Here is a 19773-nt window from a genome sequence, read left to right as displayed (position 1 = left end):
GACAAGATGAACATTTTCAAGGTTGTCTTTTCACAATATAAAAATGTCCATCACAGGAGGATGGAAGCTAGCTGTCCTCCGGCTACACCATGGTGCTACCCTAGAGTGCTGTTGAGGCTACTATAGACCTTCTTTGCAAAATAGTGTTTTAATCAGTTATTTGGTGACATGATTATATTTTGTATAGTTTTATCTAAAAAGGATAACATTTTAAATGTTTTACAATTTGAAAAATTCTGAAATTCACTGAGGATGGTCCTCCCCTTACTCCAAGGAGCCTACTGTACATATTGGTGCAGATGACTGACTTTATCAATGACAAACATATATGAATCAATATATGATGTCTATGGAACTCAATCATGAGGGGCCCCGCCAATAAATAGAGAACAGAACACAATAAATTCATTTTTTATCCAAAGATTCACACATAAGTTGTAATTATTTAATTCTCCAACTACACCAAAAAACCAAAGCAATTTAAATCATTAAATCAAACATTTCAAATTGACAGGATGTTGTTTCTAATATGTAGACATTGCAACAGTAATGTTAGTTTAAAATATCAGATATGTTCAGTTTTGGGAAACAATTTGGGACAACCAACATATAATAAAACAAAAATATAATTCACAAGTAGTATTTTCAAAACAGCATTCATACAAGACTATACCAGGATTGTAAAATTTCGGTAATAAAGAAATCCTGGTTGGAGGGTTCTGGATTCCGTGCGTATTCCCTCCTGATTCCCGGAATCTTTCAATCGGGGTTTCTGGGAAAATTACCAGAATTTTTTAACACTACTCTACACACAAACAAACATTTGCTAAAAGCTGACATAACACCTGCCATACAACAAACAAGCAGTGTGGAGGATTCTGTATTGGTAGAAAATGGGAATTAGACAAAAAAAAGAAGAAAATCCACTATTTCTCCCTACCTTGCCCTCCCGCAGTATAATGCAGTTGTTATATACACGTGAGAAGACAGTTTGGCCACATCCTTATAAATATGAAGATTTACTGCAAATAATCTGCCAATATTTACCTTTGTCATAAAAAATAAATGATTTCTGAAGGTAAGAACCAACCACAATGGTATCACAAAAGTCAAATCAAGCTCTACGGAAAAATTCCCCATAATTCAATACCAGCGACAAATGCCTTACTGTTCTCTAAAGCAAAGGAAAATGTATGTGGAACAAATATTTGTACTTTTACACAAATAAAAGGTGCCACAAAGAGAGAGATTTGACTCTGTGTGCGAGTCCAAAATGACACCCTAATCAGTGCAATACTTTTTACTGGTAAAGGGAGTAGGGTGCCATTTCAGACATACAGACTGTGTCGTGCAGTTCTGTAGACAGTGTTTAAGCAACATGATTAGTTGGCTTCTACATGGCGACTTGCTCATGTGTGGGTAGTGTCTTCTAAAGATCGAGGGGAAAACTTATTTAAAATAAAATAAAATAAAAAAATAAAAAGGCCAACAACTTAAAAGGTAGAGTATGTGTTCCCCTGATAAGCAAATTCATTTGCATAAAGGAATACAACGTTCCTTTAAAAAGGAAGAAACTGTCAGCACGCACACACACACACACAAACATCCACTCGGGAACATTAAACATATACCTCTCAGTTCTAGAACCACACAAAGTTCGGGAACTTTCATGAACACAGTAGAAACAGTATCTCCTTTCCTGTGATCAACTTATAGCGACACTTGGTCATATAAACACTGTAACGTAACCGCAGTTTAAATGATTTATATACCACGATATCGTTCCATCCACCACTAAAAGACAACGCTAACTAAGTAGATTGTGAATGACTTTAAACAGCTCTGTACACACAACACAGGGTACAGTCAGTGTGAACGTGTTCCTTCTATCTCCATCTCACTCAACTCCCTTTATCTTTATCACTTACTTGTTTCACTCACTCCACTTGCTCTCCCTCACTCACTCACTACTCTCTCTATCCCTTGGCCTTCACTCAGGTGTAGGTTTGGACGTGTGTGTGTGTGTGTGTGTCTCCTCTCCAGTTGAGGACAGTGCTTCTCGGGAGGGTGGGGTTTGAGGGAAGGGGGGGAGGGGGGGGGCGTCATTAGCAGTGTGCCGCCTCCGGTGGGGTGATGGAGGTCAGAGGTTCAGGGGTCAGTGGCCCCTCAGTGGAGGAGCTCCTTGAGGTCACTGTCCGTTATCTTGGCATTGTCTCTGACGTCATCGAACGTGTACGTCTTGACAATTTTCCCATTCTGAAACACTGTGTGTAACAGGTCCTGGAGGGAGGGAGACGAGAGGGAAAATAACAAATGACCATCAGTGAAGTGGCTAATTGACTAACCTCAATAAAAAAAAAGGTCACGTGACAAACCTCAGTAACTAAAACAACAGTTATTTACAAAGGCTATTGGAATGCATTGATGTGGGAGTATGATACGTGAACTCAGCTCACCACGCCGTACTCCTCCAGGTCTCCCTTGCCCTCCTCCAGAGTGACAAAGTCCCCGCTCGCTGTCCGGTGCAGAGACAGACGACCTTTCTTTGACCTTTTGTTAGGGTCTGCCACCGGGTCCTTGAACACATTCACCTGACACCAAATATTAAAAACAGTTACACTTCTCCTTCCAGTGAAGGTAGGCATGGATGTGTGTCTGTGTTAAGAGTCCTGCATGGGCCAGTTTTTTTTGGGGAGATGCACCCGCCCTCGCCAGCCACGTCAATTCCGAGCCCCACCCGATACCTGCCATCAGGACAGATTTTTCTCCGCAACCCGACAAATAATAATGTATTTAATTGTTTTTATGACTCCAGAGTAGTATAGGCTATTCCCCGTTCCTGTATGGATTGGTTTGTCTGCATGTCTATTCAACATTTGGATAAAAAGGAAAATAAGAACGATATCTTCTTATTTTCACAATGCGACTGAAATTGCTTAGGGGGAAAAAAGGGGGAAAAATATTCTAATTAGCCTTCTTACCCAATGAAAGCCTATAGCTGACATACATTCAATATTGTTTCGATAATCAAATAGTTTAATTGAAACTTATATAAACAACTCCTGGAATCGAATAGGCTGCAAAATTAGCATTCATTTATTTTGTAGGGTATACTCAAACTTTTACCAGCCGCACAGGTTTAAATGTATATGACCTGCGTATGGTCTAAATGAACAAAAGCCTGAATTAAAATGTAACAATTAACTGAATTATAATAAACAAATACGTGCTTGCACTTTTAGCAGGATGTGTATCCACCTACCGGATGGTTCTCATCCAACCAATGTAAACGCCTGAAGTTTGCTAAACCTGCATTGTCATGTGGATTGGTGCTTTGGTCAGATGACATGAAATTAGAGCTCTTTGGCCACGCCCACCAGTGGTGGGTTTTGGTGTTGAAATGAGAACGCATGAGCAGAAAAGAAACCCATTGTAAAATATGGTAGTGGATCTCTAATGTTATAGGGCTATATTGCTTCCACTGGTCCTGGGGTTGTTACGGTCAACGGCATCATGAACTACCAGGATATTGTTTTGCCAAAAACCTGGTCGCCTCTGCCAGGTGGCTGAAACTTGGCAGCAAGTGGATCTTCCAGCAAAACAAGAACTCCAAGCACACACCAAAACCCTCAAAGGAATTGTTAATCAACATGTCGCAATGGCCAACTCAGTCTCAGGACCCATTGAAAACCTGTGGTTTGAATTGAAAAAGGGTAGTCTATAAGCGCAGACGATGGATATCAAGGATCTGGAAGGATTTGGTATTTTATTAGGATCCCCATTAGCTGTTACAAAAGCAGCAGCTACTCTTCCTGGGGTCCACACAAAACATAATACAGAATGACATAATACAGAACATCATTAGACAAGAACAGCTCAAGGACAGAACGACATAATTTTTTTTAAAGGCACACGTAGCCTACATATCAACGCACACACAAACTATCTAGGTCAAATAGGGGAGAGTTGTTGTGTTGCTTTATCTGTTTTTGGAAACCAGGCTTGCTGTTTATTTGAGCAACATGAGATGGAAGGAAGTTCCATGCAATAAGGGCTCTATAATACTGTACAATTTCTTGAATTTGTTCTGGATCTGGGGACTATGAAAAGACCCCTGGTGGCATGTCTGTGTGTGTCAGAGCTGTGTGTAAGTTGACTACGCAAACAATTTGGGATTTTCAACACATGAATGTTCTGTATAGAGGAATGGTCTAAGATCCCTCCCCAATGTGTTTTCAGTGCCGTTATTCTCGCAAGGTGAGGTATTGAAAACAGGGTGTCAATCACTTTGACCCCTACCTTCGAGAAAAAAAAATATGACTAGTTAAACAAAATCTCTTTCTCTGAGCAATTGTATTAGCATAAAATAATTTCCCAATTTTTCTAGCATACAATTTAGCTCAGTATTTGAATGATTGGTTTTACAGTCATTTCTGGTCATCTTTATCAAAAGTGTCAATTTAAGACCCCACTGTAATATAGCATACAGTATCCATGTGTGTGTGTGTGTGTGATGGTGTGTGTGCATGCGTGTAATGCTCTGCTCACCCCCAGGCCGTTGGTGACCACGTAGCTGCATTTAAAGGAGCAGTTGAGCAGATCCCTGGTCAGTTTCTGCAGCAGAGCCCCTCCAGAGCCAAAGGCGATGTTCTCAATGCTCCACCGATGCTGCTTCATCCCCTCCACGATCTACACACACAGACACATGCACTGTTAATACTGACTGTGTGTGTGTTTGTGTGTCCGTGTGTGTGTGTGTGTGTGTGCATGTACCTCTTGCAGGGTGTTGATGTCCACTCCGTCCCCCTGTATAACTCTGATATAGGGCGGCAGAACTTTGTAGCCTTTGGCGTTCTCCGTAGGGATAAACTTCTTCCCCAGGATCTCCAGCACCTGAGTGGAGGAAGTACGTTTTTTTTTTTTTTTTTAAACAAGAATGCTAAATCTGTATGCGAGGAACATACAGCACCGACTGAGAGGGCTTCCATATGGCTCAATCTCAACTACAGAAGTCCGGTCATAGCTCAAAATATCACCCAAATCATGCAACCCCCCCCCCGTAACTCAGTTGGTAGCGCATGGTACTCGCAACGCTAAGATAGTGGGTTCGACTCCTGGGACCGCCTGACTACAAAAGCGTCTGCTTAAACGGCATATCGGATTATTATTTTAGTTGTATCAAATGGCAGATTAACATGGACGTTGAATTCGTGTGCATCTTTCTCAACTTAGGATCTGGCCAATAATATTCAGTATTGCGTTAGTACTTTCTCAGAGGACCTGATTGGGACCTACCTTCAGTACGTTATCCACAGGCTTCCCCAAGTCGGGCGGACGACGAGGGGCTTAAGGGGGTTGACTTAGGGGCGAGTTAGGGTCGATCTAGGCCTAGTGTTACCTTCAGTACGGTATCCAGGGGGTTCCCTGAGTCGGGACGGACCACCAGTGGGGCGTCAGCGCTGCGGGACTCAATGAGGCTCCTCAGGTCTTCTCCCCAGATCTTCTCACAGGCGTTGTAGATGTCATAGCTGTCACTGACGATAGACACGGGCACGTTGGGAAACTGCCTCACGATGTGCTCAAAGGCATCTCGCTCGTGGTCCTTGCCCCACGCTGTGATTGTGCTGGCGAGAAAGAGGGAGAATACAAAAGAGATCAGATTTACTAAAGACAACAAAACATATCCCTCTCCCTATGAACTCTTCCACGTGGAGCTGCAGTGCCACCACTAGAGGGCATCCTTATCAACACTTTGCAGAAACTGAACTTCCAGGAGCTCATGTCAACAACAGTGAACTGTAGCTAGCTAGCTATGTCCTTTTAGTTTCTTTCTGAATCCATCCGTGCATTACGCTTGCCTCAATTACTATTTGATCTTTATTTAACGCTATCAAATCTATTAGCAAAGAAATGAGGGGCGTATCTCCAAATGCATTGCTATCTACCACCTTGGAGAACCCAGAGAGTGAGGGGGATGGTAGAGTACTGTGTGTATCATATGGAGAAGAGTGTGACTGTCTCTGGAAGATGAAACTAAAACGGACCGTCGTGATTCCGTAACCACAGTGACCAGGCCAGGGCCTCTGGAACCGAACTCCCAGAAACCAACGGGGCCAATGAATGGTGCAGTGGAGCAGTGGTACAACCAACTCAGCTAGAGATGTACTGTACATCTCCTGATCTCCTGTGTGTGTGTGTACTGTTATCAATGGCCTATACAAGCATAGCATTTGATATTTGGATATCAAAGCCATCCCCTCCTGCTTGCTATCTGGGGCTGAGAAGGCCTATACAAGTGTAATTTGATTGATTCGGTACCAAGAAAGAGATGTTAGCGTGTTAACTGTGTGTCCTGACGTTATTACCTGTGTTCCGCGGCGGGCACAGAGAAGCCAGGCACAGGGTCTTTGGTGCCGTAGTACTTCTTAATCACGCCGATGCCAGCCACTGTGTCTGTGCCCTTAAAGTTCACCAGGTGGGCAGAGGCTCCGATACCTGCCGTCTGAAATGGGGAAGAGAGATGGTGAGTCAAATGTCACACACACACACACACACCTACAGCGCATTCGGAAAGTATTCAGACCCTTTGACTTTTCCCACTTTGTTACGTTACAGCCTTATCAACAAAAAAATATATATTTATATATAATTTTCAACTCAATCTACACACAATAACCCATAATGTTAAAGCAAAAACAGGATTAAAAAAACAGAAAAATCACATTTACATAATTATTCAGACCATTTACTCAGTACTTTGTTGAAGCACCTTTGGCAGAGGTTACAGCCTTGAGTCTTCTTGGGTATGACACTATAAACTTGGCACACCTGGATTTGGGGAGTTTCTCCCATTCTTCTCTGCAGATCCTCTCAAGCTCTGTCAGGTTGGATGGGGAGCATCGCTGCACAGCTATTTTCAGGTCTCTCCAAAGATGTTTGATCGGGTTCAAGTCCGGGCTCTGGCTGGGCCACTCAAGGACATTCAGAGACTTGTCCCGAAGCCACTCCTGCATTGTCTTGGCTGTGTGCTTAGGGTCGTCGTCCTGTTGAAAGGTAAACCTTAGCCCAAGTCTGAGGTCCTGAGTGCTCTGGAGCAGGTTTTCATCAAGGATCTCGCTGTACTTTGCTGCGTTCATCTTTCCCTCGATCCTGACTAGACTCCCTGCCGCTGAAAGAATTCCCGACAGGCATGATGCTGCCAGCACCATGCTTCACCGTAGAGATGGTGTCAGATTTCCTCCAGATGTGACGCTTGGCATTCAGGACAATGAGTTCAATCTTGGTTTCATCAGACCAGAGAATTTTGTTTCTCATGGTCAGAGTCCTTTAGGAGCCTTTTGGCAAACTCCAAGCGGGCGGTCCTGTGCCTTTTACTGAGGAGTGGCTTCCGTCTGGCCACTCTACCATAAAGGCCTGATTGGTGGAGTGCTGCAGAGATGATTGTGCTTCTGGAAGGTTCTCCCATCTCCACAGAGGAACTCTGGAGCTCTGTCACAGTGACCATCGAGGTCTTTGTCACCTCCCTGAGCAAGGCCCTTCTCCCCCGATTGCTCAGTTTGCCCGGGGGCGGCCAGCTCTAGGAAGAGTCTTGGTGGTTCCAAATGTATTCCATTTAAGAATGATGGAGGCCACTGTGTTCTTGGGGACCTTCAATGCTGCAGAAATGTTTTGGTATCCTTCCCCAGATCTGTGCCTCAACACAATCCTGTCTCGGAGTACTACGGACAATTCCTTCGACCTCATGGCTTGGTTTTTGCCCTGACATGCACTGTCAACTGTGGGGCCTTATATAGACAGCTGTGTGCCTTTCCAAATGATGTCAAATCAATTGAATTTACCACAGGTGGACTCCAATCAAGTTGTAGAAACACCTCAAGGATGATCAATGGAAACAGGATGCACCTGAGCTCAATTGAGTGTCTCATAGCACAGGGTTTGCAAACAATTCTGAAAACCTGTTTTCTCTTTGTCGTTATGGGGTATTGTGTGTAGATTTTAGAACAAGGCTGTAACGTAACAGAATATGTAAAAAGTCAAGGGGTCTGAATACTTTACGAATGCACTGCATATAACACCCCCTCCACCCACACACACACACTTCCTCTACCTCTTGTGAGGAAACTCCCCTGTAGCCGAAGTCGTGCAGCTTGTACTCCAGCTTGTCCAGGTTGCCAGAGGTCTCCAGCAGGTACTTGGCCAGAATCTTCTTCTGCTCCCTGGAGTTGGTCGCCACGGTGATGGGGTACCAGACCTGGACAAGGATGGTCTGGAGAGGAGGAAGAGGGGAGGGGGTTAGTAGATTGCCATGCTAGAATGGGCCCAAGCCTGGAGCTTTCGAAGCACAATTTTCGAAGCGTCTCCCTCTCCCTCCACCAATCTTACCTCCCTCTCCTATCCCTCCATCCATCTCTCTCTCTCCCTCCCTCCCTCCCCCCTCATTCATTCCTGATCCCGCTCCGCCCGCTCTCTCCTCCATCTTCCTTGAACCGTAGTGCGCCTGTCCATGAACCCCAAAAAATCCCTCTGACCCCACCACAGCCCCATCCACACCCTCCAGTCACCCCATCACAGTGTAGTGAGCTGGAACATGAACCCAAAACCAACCCTCTTGACAGACCCTTTATCCTGCTATGTGGAAGAGGAAGTGGCCTGTTTGGGAGGCTCAGGGGCTAGATCCACATTCCCTGGCAAAGGGACAGGTCATGTCAACACAGGGTTCGATAGGGTGATTCCTCACATGGCAAGCCCAGGACAGAGTTACTTAGCCGTGGCCCGCTGGCAGCTAGAGATGCCTGGGTCTTTGTCTCAGTCCAGTCATCGTTGAACGGGCGAGTCAATATTATCACGCCATGTCCGAGTGTGTGTTTAGTCATATTTCTCCCTCTAGGAGCTGTGTAGTGTGCATGTACGTGAGAGTGTGTGTACGTGTGTGTGTGTGTGTGTGTGTGTGTATGCAGGGTCATCTGTACGGTCCACATGGTCAGAAACACCTTGCAGGGTTACCTGACCTCTCACACGCTACCACAAGGTGTTGCCAGCCACAGCTCCAACAACTACAACTCAAAATGTGAAAATGATCATCATAATCTAGAAACAAATGAATTATCTTTAAGGAACTGAAGCCATACAGGCCTACTATATGACTGGCATGCAGTGATGCTGAGGTGATCTACAGCAGTAATGACAGGTGGAGACTGAGGAGGGCGCCATTGAGCACCGTAGTGTGGATGGGGATAACAGAGCCACACACTTCCAGAGCCAAACCATAATATGCTATATAATAGAGCCAACCTTTGAGTCCAAAAGCAAGCCGAGATCTACCGCTCAGAAACACAAAAATATGACTTAATTTTGTAATTTTTTTTATATCTATGCACTATTAACTTGCGAGGTACAGCTGAGCATAAAGTTAAAAAATTCGCATTTTTATTTTACTGGACTGATGGTACCTGCATCTGATGGTCAGTTTCAGTGGCGGGAGGGAGCAGCAGAGGTTCCACCTCTCACGGTCTCTACTCCCTCCCTCCGGTGAGACTGACCAGAGAGAGGGGACACCGGCTTCCACCTGATGGCAAAACTCTAGTCGCACCGCATTATTCATGCACACACTCATGCTGTTCTTATGACCAGAGTTAGTGAAATAACATTCCATGATATTAAAATAGACACGATGAGTTGCCAATAATAAAAACACAGGCCTATCGATATACTTGGCTACTCATTCATTGCAGCTGCATTGCTGGTTGTAGCGTGTGTGGAACCAAGAAGAAGTGCATCATATGTTGTGTAAAATTGTTGAATAAAAACAGTGCTGAATGAAAACTTAAACATGAACTTACTCATAAAAACAGCATCTCTTTGCTGTATTCTTTGAGAGTCTCTCTCTGGACATGGTGTTAAAACGTAGTAAATCTCATATAGGCTAGTTTCAAACTTTTCCGTGGGGCCGTGGAAGTTGTACTAGGCAGTGGTTTGAGCTATGCAATTGGCCAGCGCAGTAGGCGCGCACTTGATTTAGCTCTCTCTTTAGACAAATTAAATAGTTCAAAATGGGAACACTTCACTTACCCTTCTGAATCAAGTGCACCTACCACCAACAGTGCAAGACAAAAAAAAATTTTTTTTAAAGGAGCGCAAGGCTTTATCGTTGGCTTTTCTACAGAAATGTTTGGCGATCGACCGGTTGGTGACCAGTGTTAATATGATCACGTGGCGGTGTCAGACCAGCGAGTCTACGGTCTGCTCTTCAGTGGAACTACTCTGCACGTTCACGGAGATCGGCGTGAGAAAGACACCGCACAGATTCACTGATCTTGATTGCAAAATGAGTAGTCATCCAGGAGGCAAGGTGATTTGTAAATCAGTGATTCTGCACAGAGTGGCTACAGAGAGGTGGAGACGGGGCTTAGCTCCCCTAGCTCAAACGGCACCCTATTCTCAGGGTTCTGGTCAAAGTAGTGCTCTATATAGGGAATAGGGTGCCATTTGTAATGCAGCACCCATAGAAACCATCCTAGTCAGGGAAGCTAACTAGTAACAGTCGAGGCTAGACAGACAGAGGCAGGATACGTGAGGAAGAGGTTTACAGATAGAGAGACTGATGGCTCTCATCATAAGTTAATTAAAAAGTGCAGAGTCACTGTGGCAATGTTGTGTGGTGTGCTCTAGGGGCAGGGCCTTGGTCAGTGAGGAGTGAAGTTAAATAAATATTACAATTTATTTTAGATCAGACAGCCACACTGACTCTAAGGATTCATTTGGAACAGACAGGAAGGACCCAATCCAGTCACATTGATGGAGACCTAACCTACCTGCTGCCGCCCCCCCTGAGCCCCCACTGACACTCACCTCCACCCAGTTGGTGAGCCAGTAGCATTCTGGGTCGGTGCTCTCCACGGTGAAGAGGACGTTACCCCGTGGGATCACACTTCCCTCCGGCACCGCCTTGATCTCTATGGGTAGGTGGCCGTCATACTTCTGCAATACACACACACACACAACCTTTACAGCAGCCATTGCAGACACACAACACACAACATTCACCCTAAAGCCTCAAAGTCTGATCCATTTTCATTATCATATTAGTAAAATAAAAGTATGTTTCAAGTATCTTCAAATTCTATATGGGGGAAAAAAAATAGTGATAGGACACTAATCAAATTAAAGTGACTCTGATCAGCACTAGTAACCCAGGTGAGCAAAATAGATTGAAAGATGTATTTTCCACCAAAAATACCTATTTTCAACATCTGGTACTCATAGGGGAGCCTTGTACACATGGTGTAGGCCTAATTGGGAACAAGGTCTACCACTAGGTAGTGATGTCAGAGTTGTCAGAGAAACATCTAATGTGATCTCTATGGCCTCTCCCTCAGTCCTCTCGCTGTGAATATCTGACCTGAGACCTGTTTGTGGGTGTGTGCTTTTACTATCCTCGTGGAGACCAGAAGTCCTCACAAGGATAGTAAAACGAGGAAAATTCAGACAAAAAAACACACACGTAAAAGGGCTATTTTAGGCTAGGTTGGGGTTTGGGGCGGCAGGTAGCTTAGTGGTTAGAGCGTTGGGCCAGTAACCAAAAGGTTGCTGGATCGAATCCCCGAGCTGACGAGGTAAAAATCTGTCGTTCTGCCCCTGAACAAGGCAGTTAACCCATTGTTCCCCGGTAGGCCGTCATTGTAAATAAGAATATGTTCTTAACTGACTTGCCTAGTTAAATAAAAGGTTAAGTAAAAAAAAAAACAATTAGGGTTAGATGTAGGGGTTTGGTGTTAATGAAAATACGTTTTTTAATGGAAATCAATTGTTTGGTCAAGGATACAATGAGCTCCAAAAGTATTGGGAGAGTGACACATTTTTGTTGCTTTGGCTATGTACTCCAGTACCTTGGATTTGAGACAATGAAATTACATCACTTTTTGTACATAGTCCCCCTAAACAATTGTATTAAAGTAGTCAAAATGTTGTATTTGGTCCCATATTCCTAGCATGCCGGGAATTCTTTCAGCGGCAGGGAGTCTAGTCAGGATCGAGGGAAAGATGACTCCAAAATGACACAATACATTATTTACCATTCATTTCTATTGGGCACAAAAAAGATCAGAAACACAACCAAAACAAACAGCAAATGCATCCAACAAGGTTGTAGAGTCACAAGCTTGATGTCATCATCGCGTGCTAGGAATATGGGACCAAATACTACACTTTTGACTACTTTAATACACATAAGTGAATTTGTCCCAATACTTTTGGTCCCCTAAAATAGGGGGACTATGACGAATAAGTGCTGCCATTTCTGAACGGTTCACCCGATATGACTGAAAATACCCTCAAATTAAAGCTGACAGGCGGCACTTTAATCTCATAGTCATTGTATAATTTGAAATCCAAAGTGCTGGAGTACAGAGGCAAACCTGTCCCAATTCTTTTGGAGCTCACTGTAGGAAAACAAACGTGAATGTGTACCTCCAGTATGTAGTTCCAGCCCTTCTCGTTGAAGACGTCATCCTGGAAGTGTTCCCTGTACACCTCCTTCGCTTCCTGGATCTTCTCTGGAGTCACCACCTTCCCTGGGGGGGGGGGGGGGGGGGGGGGGAAGAAAGAGATTAAAATAGTTGAAGCATCAGTGAACACGTGGTGTATAGGATAGAGAGAGATATGACAGTTTGTGAGAGCAAAAGAGGGAGAGAAGGGGGAGGAGAGAGAGGAGGAGGAGAGAGAGAAGCATTGGAATCCCAAACTCTAGTCCATCCATGTGCTATTAAATTAGGAGCTTCTCTCTCCCTCTTACAGAGCGGCTTTGTCCTGCTGCAGGACATGCTACAGGCTAGAGACACACACACACACACAATGTATACAGCTACACGCACGCAAAAACACATACTCACACACCATCACACCTTAACAGTTACACACAAAACAGTGTGTGGTTGATATGACCTCCTGTTGCAATAAAGTAACACGGCTGGTATTTTCAAAAGGTTATTTGAGTACAAATAAAAACTTAAATTAAGAAAATGTTATTCCAAGGCTACTTCTTGCGAGTAGAACTCTGTATCATTGTAGTGAATTAATGCTAGTAGCCCCAAGTTGCAGCTGCCCTTTGTGTTGCTGGGGCTCAAAGAGCAGATGTTCCTTTGTCTCCGGTCCACGCTAGTCCTGAAGCTCTCTACAGCACCTCTCCCTGCCTCGCCGTGAAATCACTTTGAGTTCCATTCTCTAATGCTGTGTGGAAGAACAAAACAGACCTAGGATCAGCTTAACCTTCTACAAAACGTTAACCTTAGGGCGGGCACCATTAGGGTATGGAGTGAGAAACGGATCTTAGATCAGTGTCTAGGCCAAGGCTGCCCAAGGTACGACATCTAGCTAAACCTCTCAGCTGCCTTTACAATAACTGATGGCCAGAGGAGGAGCTGTAGTCTAGGCCCTGTTCAAATACAGTGGAAATAAAAGGCGTCCTCTTTCCCTACTTCCTACCATGGAGTAATCCCTGACCGGACATTACTGGATAGTGAAATCCTAACCACTGACGTTCGATCAATCAAAAGGAAGGATTCCTTTTAACCGTATTGGAACGTGATCCTGGGGAGAATCTCAGTTGCATTTCCTTGATTCCTTGCGTCCTCTCTCCACGACTCCTTCTCAAATTCCATCGTATAAAAGTAATCAAAAGTGTAGTATTTGGTCCAATATCCCTAGCACACAATGATGACATCAAGCTTGCGACTCTACAACCTTCTTGGATGCATTTGCTGTTTGTTTTGGTTGTGTTTCAGATGTTGTGCCCAATAGAAATGTATGGTAAATAATGTAGTGTCATTTTGGAGCCATATTTATTGTAAATGACACAATACAGTATTTACCATTCATTTCTATTGGGCACAAAATGATCTAAAACACAACCAAAACAAACAGCAAATGCATCCAACACGTTTTTAGAGTCACAAGCGTTAATTAAATGTCAAGAAGTATGAAAAAGAAACTCGGACTGAATTTTCACGCTTTTATATAGGGTATATCTGGGTAAAGATTTTTTTGCTGAGTTTTAGTTGACCACTTAATGTAGTTAAATACAGACTTAATTTCATTTATTTCATTGCGTGCTCGGAATATGGGACCAAATACTAAACTTTTGACTACTTTGATACACATAAGTGAATTTGTCCCAATACCTTTGGTCCCCTAAAATGGGGGGACTATGTACAAACAGTGCTGTAATTTCATTGTATCATTTCAAATCCAGAGTACTGGAGTACAGAGCCAACACAACAACAAATGTGTCACTATCCCAATAGTTTTAGAGCTCATTGAATCCTTGTAGGGACCAAACAATTGATTCCCATTCAAAATCCTATTTTCCCTAACCCTTATCCTAAACTTAACACCAAACCTAACCTTAATTGTAACCGTAACCTAGCCAAAAATAGCATTTTTTGTTGTGTGTGTGTGTGTGTTTGGTTTTACTATCCTTGTGAGGACCAGAAGTTTCCAGAAGGAGAATACAGACAAACACACACACTTCAGGTCAGATCTTGACAGCGAGAGGACTGGTCTATCATAAATACCAAGTGAGGCAGAAAGGAAGGATTGCTTTTCAAAGTATTGGAAGGTGATCCTGGGAAGAGACCTCTGAACTTCTCATTCAGTGGGTTTTGAGGAGGCGTGGAGAGAGGACGCGAGGAATCAAGGAAATGCAACTGAGATTCTCCCCTGCTCAGTCTAGATGCTACAGATCCTCAGATGCTGCCAGTCCACGCTGTAGAATTCATCTGAGCACCTATTCAACTATATGCTAGCCTTGATCGCATGACAGTGATTCTCCTGCTGGCCGAGACAGGAAGGATCACTCAGTTCACTTCAACTCTGCAGACTCGTAGCAAGGCCTAGTAGTAGAGAATGTTAACTCATAGAAGAGCTATGTATATAGGCTTGGATGTCATATTCTGCATTATGAGGACATCAATACAATCCTTACCTTTTAAGTATTTGTTGGTGATGTACTGCAGGCCGTAGAAGACCGTTGTCTCATACTTGACTTTTCTGTTCTTGGTCGGGTCAGCTCTCTTCTCGCGGCACTCGAAGTAGGAGTACACTTTACTGGTGTTGGGAGGGTACTGCTTGTAGTGTGTCACCTGGATCAAAGACGGAGGAGACAACATGGATTAAATACATCAGAACTTCAGGCTATAAAATGACAGTTAGAGGATGAAAGGTACTTTGGTGACTAGTATTTATTTTTTTAAACCTCCCGCTTTGGGCTGGATGTGCCAATGTGTGACATTTCCCCCCACGTGCGCCAGCCTAGTAATTCCAGTCTCAGCCAATGAACTTCAGCTAAGAAAAAGGCCTGCCCAGCGTTATCCAATGAGGTTGCAGGGCGGGCCCAGCGGCCCAGTGGACACAGCGGAGATAGAGAGCGAGAGCGACGACGTGGTGCACATACAGGAATCTGCACATCTGTGACGTGGTACGCATTTTTCGGGGACCACTTACTGCGCGTGAGCACTACTTTCAAAATGACTGGCTGAAATTAGACAAACGCTCGACCGTGCATCTTTAATAACAGTTTAAATAGCCTCACTACAAGGATACAATGACACAGCTCCCGATTGTATAGTTAGTTGCCCTCAGGTGTCCTTCCAGAGAAGTGATGTAGATATGACATTCTCTTGGCAGTGTTTTACTATCATTTTCACAACCGGAGGTTGCTGGTCGCAGCGTCACAGGCTTTTCCTATGCAGCAACAGGAAGATGTAGTCTAACAGGTTGCACAGAGAAAGCAAATGGCTGTCGAACATAAGAAAGGTTATGCTGCTATTTGTTCCCACATAAACACTCCAAAGCGTGACCCTTTACTGAGGGGGAAGTTCTCTCACTCAACTTTCAGCTGCTAGATATCAGCCTGCTGGACCATGATAAGACTGAGTGACCAGTCTGTCTGTCTGTCCGTCTGTACTACACAGGACAGATGGACAGGAGACAGATACAGGGATGATTGCTCCCATCCGCTATCCAATTACAGGACCACCTCCTCCCAAAGGGTTGTCATCTGACAATTTACTAACGTGATCTTCATTAGTCATTTCGATGCAATCTGCTGCCTGTTTCTGTTGCACACCCACACAGAGGTGTCTAGGGCTCTAAGCCTACTGAGCCGACCAGATTTCACTGAAGTGATGGACTGATATGATGTATTCGTGATCAAGTCAACTCCTCTCAGAGTTAGGCTAGAGGAAGTACTAACAACAATCTCTATCTCAAATGACCCACTATTGGTCAAAGGTTGGCTCTGGTGAAATGTAGTGCATTAGTGTCATATGGAGGGATACCAAGTGCTTTCTGCTACGTCACCCCCCCCCCCCCCCAGCTCACTCTCTCTAGGTGCACCTGGGACACCCAGGTATGTGTAGAGAAGTGGAACAGAAAGAGAGGATGGGCACATTGGGGGCAGTTTTAAAAAAAGAAGAGAGGGACAGAGAGACAGGCTGTGGGGAGCAGATGGAACAGTAAATAACGCAAACACAGAGTAATGAGCAAATCTGCCGCCGATGCTTTTATTGATTAGCCACGACTACTATGTACATATAATTACACTGGCCTCTCTACAGCGGCATATCTGTCTGGCACAGTGCCGTGTCCTTGCCTCTGGGCACTCACACATACGTTCATCTCTCTCTCACTTTCCCGGGAATTCAGTCAACTGTAAAACTGTGTTACTTCTGACCCTCGCCCCGTCCTTCCTCTGGGCTACACTGGCCTTGCACATACAATGACGTAACCTACGCGACAGGTCACTCGGCCTAGGTTATTAACCAATGCTGTCCCGTCCTTCACTAGCCCCCCTGTCCCGTCCTTCACTAGCCCCCCCCCCCAAGATCTCATGAACTAACCAGTAACAGAACCAATGAACCAAAAGTCCGTTTTGCATCCCCCCTCCATGGGTTAGCCGATCCTAGAACTGCGCCTACATAGATCAGCGCTGGTCTGGGAATCTGTCCACTATGACCTCCGCTCTGACAGAGAGACGAGCCCCCTGCGTGTGATGAGACACGAGTGTCACTGGCTGCTGGATGGATGGATGGAGCCGACCAGCTCAGTCTGAATGCACACACACGACAACAATAATCAACAGGATATGTTATTCTAAATTCTGAATCTAGGGCCTCAACAGCAGAGAGAAAGACTAAATCAAATATTTTCATGAAGCACAATTGACCAAGATTAAAGCTGATGTTTGGAGCCGTTTTGACTCCGTTCTGTTCACAAATGTCCATTTTGGGGGGTAATTTACCAGACCGGGGGTTGTGAAACAACAGTTTGTGTAAGCGTTGCATGGCAAAGACAGAACACTCTGATAATCCAATATTCCTCCATGGTTTTAGGACAGCGGTTAGGGACTTTAGGGCCTACTTTATTACCCCTTTATTAGCCTCCATCATGTTATGTTGTATAAGTCAGAGTAGCCTGTGCCCTGCCTTTAGTTTCCCTCCCTCTCTCTCTCTATCCTAGCAACGCCGACCAGTCACTGTATAACACTGAGGCCAAAAGGACTGAAGTGTTTAATGCCACCTTACACACACACCAGTCCAGAAAACAGCATCATCACAGCACTGACCAGGAGGGAGAATGATTGGCAGTTGACACTGGCTCATCAAAAATAATAGGATTAATGTACTTTGTGCAGCCTTTATTTTTGTCCCTCTGGTAAAGAGGAACCATAGCAGTTCCACTATGTTTATATAATAGTGTGGTGCCACAATTGTATAAAATAAGCCTATGCAATATTGTGTTGTGACCCGTGAGTGAGAGATTCAGCTGATATGACAGCTTGGATGACAGGACACGGGGCCACAAAGAAATTAATATATTTCTCGTAGTATTGTAATTGACAAAAGCAGTCAGTCATATCTACAGAATTTTGCTTGCAAGGTCTATAAGTGTACCTATCACCAGACAGCTGATTATTATTCAAAGAAAATAACATGTAAAACCCAGTCAATCATTCAGCATGCATCTCTCATTTGATGTGCACTGAATGCACACATTCCACCTCCGTCTTCGACAACATCGACGGTCAAAAGCGGATTGCACTAAGACCTGGAGCGTATCCAAAGGCTTACCAAAGTTTCGCTTTTGTTTCAGGATCTGCCATTGCTTTTTCTAAAGTAAGGAAATTGATAGTAGCACAAGAGACGCTGGCCTGTTAGCTACGTCTCTTGCAAAAGCTAGCCTTCCCACGTTTTGGTAGAAAAATTACCCGCTCCATTCATTGCTTGCTTGCACTAGCTACCGCCTTTTCAATTGGCTGCTATAGCGTTCCCATTCACAACACATATTTAGCCAATATATCCTCTGCTCATTCGTTAGCTGCCTGCCTAGCAAGCGCAGCTAGCTGCGCAAAGGTGAGCATCTCCGTAGATTCGCTGGTGGCAATTCCGTCAATTATCCGGGATGAAAATAGGCAAAATGTGGTACTACGTTTTCTACCTGCTCCTCTCTCCTCCCCATTTGGCCTAACGATCTGACGCAGACAGCCACCAAGGCAAGCGTGATGGCCTTGGAGGATGCAACCACCTTGGCTGATAGAATTACATGCACACTGAACCTACGACTACGCAGACAATCGCACTAACATACCGGTGTCGCCCACTCACCTTATAAGAATCAGTAGCTAACAATATGTTGAAATGAGGGTCTCTGTGCTCCATCTTCCCCTTGGTTTCAGTCAGTCGCGGTTGTCAGTATTATTACTCCGTGCAGTGGACTCAACCTAGCTCCGTCGCTGGGGAAGAGACCGTGAAGAGACGGAGGGGGCGGGCATAACGCGGGCGGTAGGGAGGCGGGCCTCGCGTCACACAAGCGCAGACGATGACGTAGTGTAGGGGGCAAGGCCACAAAGCAGGCTTATGGTTTGCCCAAATTCAGTGGTGAAAAAACTACGCAAAAGTCATACTTGAGTGAAAGTAACGACACCTTAATAGAAAGTTACTCAAGTAAAAGTCAACCAGTAAAATGCTACTTGAGTAAAAGTCTAAAAGTATTTGGTTTTAAATATATTTAAGTATCAAAAGTAAATGTAATTGAACAAATATACTTAAGTATCAAAAGTAAAAGTATAAATTATTTTAAATTCCTTATATTAAGCAAAGCAGAGGCACCATTTTCTTGTTTTTAAACTGTACGGATTGCCAGGGGCACACAGACATTATTTACAAAAGATGAATTTGTGATTAGTGAGTCCGTCAGTACAGCGGCAGTAGGGATGACCAAGTGTTCTCTTGATAAGTGCGCAAATGTAACTATTTTTCTGTCCTGCTGAGCATTCAAAATGTAACGAGTACTTTCAGTTGTCAGGGAAAATGTATGGAATAAAAAGTACAATATTATCTTTAGGAATGTAGTGGAGTAAAAGTAAAAGTTGTCAAAAATATAAATAGTAAAGTAAAGTACAGATACCCCCCAAAACTACTTAAGTAGTACTTTAAAGTATTTTCACTTAAGTACTTTACCTCACTGCCCAAATTCTTAATCGTAAAGACTGATCTAGGATCAGCGGCCTATAGCAACCCTTGAACTGCAATATATTGAGCGAAAATTATTGGAATTAGCAAATATGTAACTGAAAATATATTTTTTGCAAATGGTTATGGTGGTTATCATTTCACCAACGTTTCAATGATTCCAGCAAAGGCGGCTGCAATTTCGAACAGGCCCATAGACTTCCATTGAAATAGAAACAAATTAAGGCGTGGGATGCATAGACGGTAAAAA

At 44.1% G+C, this 19773-nt stretch overlaps 1 protein-coding gene across 1 annotated transcript; it reads right to left on the bottom strand.

The window, feature by feature from the left end:
• Positions 1-423: 423 nt before the first annotated feature.
• LOC129865369 (nicotinamide phosphoribosyltransferase-like) lies at positions 424-18824 on the bottom strand. The gene is made up of 11 exons (XM_055938112.1): positions 18657-18824; positions 14978-15134; positions 12466-12569; positions 10849-10977; positions 8108-8266; positions 6366-6502; positions 5399-5624; positions 4774-4893; positions 4549-4689; positions 2457-2591; positions 424-2280 (listed from the first exon to the last, which is right to left on the bottom strand). The coding sequence occupies exons 1-11, from the start codon at positions 18708-18710 to the stop codon at positions 2167-2169; spliced, it is 1476 nt and encodes a 491-aa protein (XP_055794087.1). The 5' UTR covers positions 18711-18824; the 3' UTR covers positions 424-2166.
• Positions 18825-19773: the final 949 nt, after the last annotated feature.

This window comes from Salvelinus fontinalis, chromosome 11, assembly GCF_029448725.1.
Source record: "Salvelinus fontinalis isolate EN_2023a chromosome 11, ASM2944872v1, whole genome shotgun sequence".
Taxonomy (NCBI): domain Eukaryota; kingdom Metazoa; phylum Chordata; class Actinopteri; order Salmoniformes; family Salmonidae; genus Salvelinus; species Salvelinus fontinalis.
This window is presented reverse-complemented; position numbering and strand designations above follow the sequence as displayed.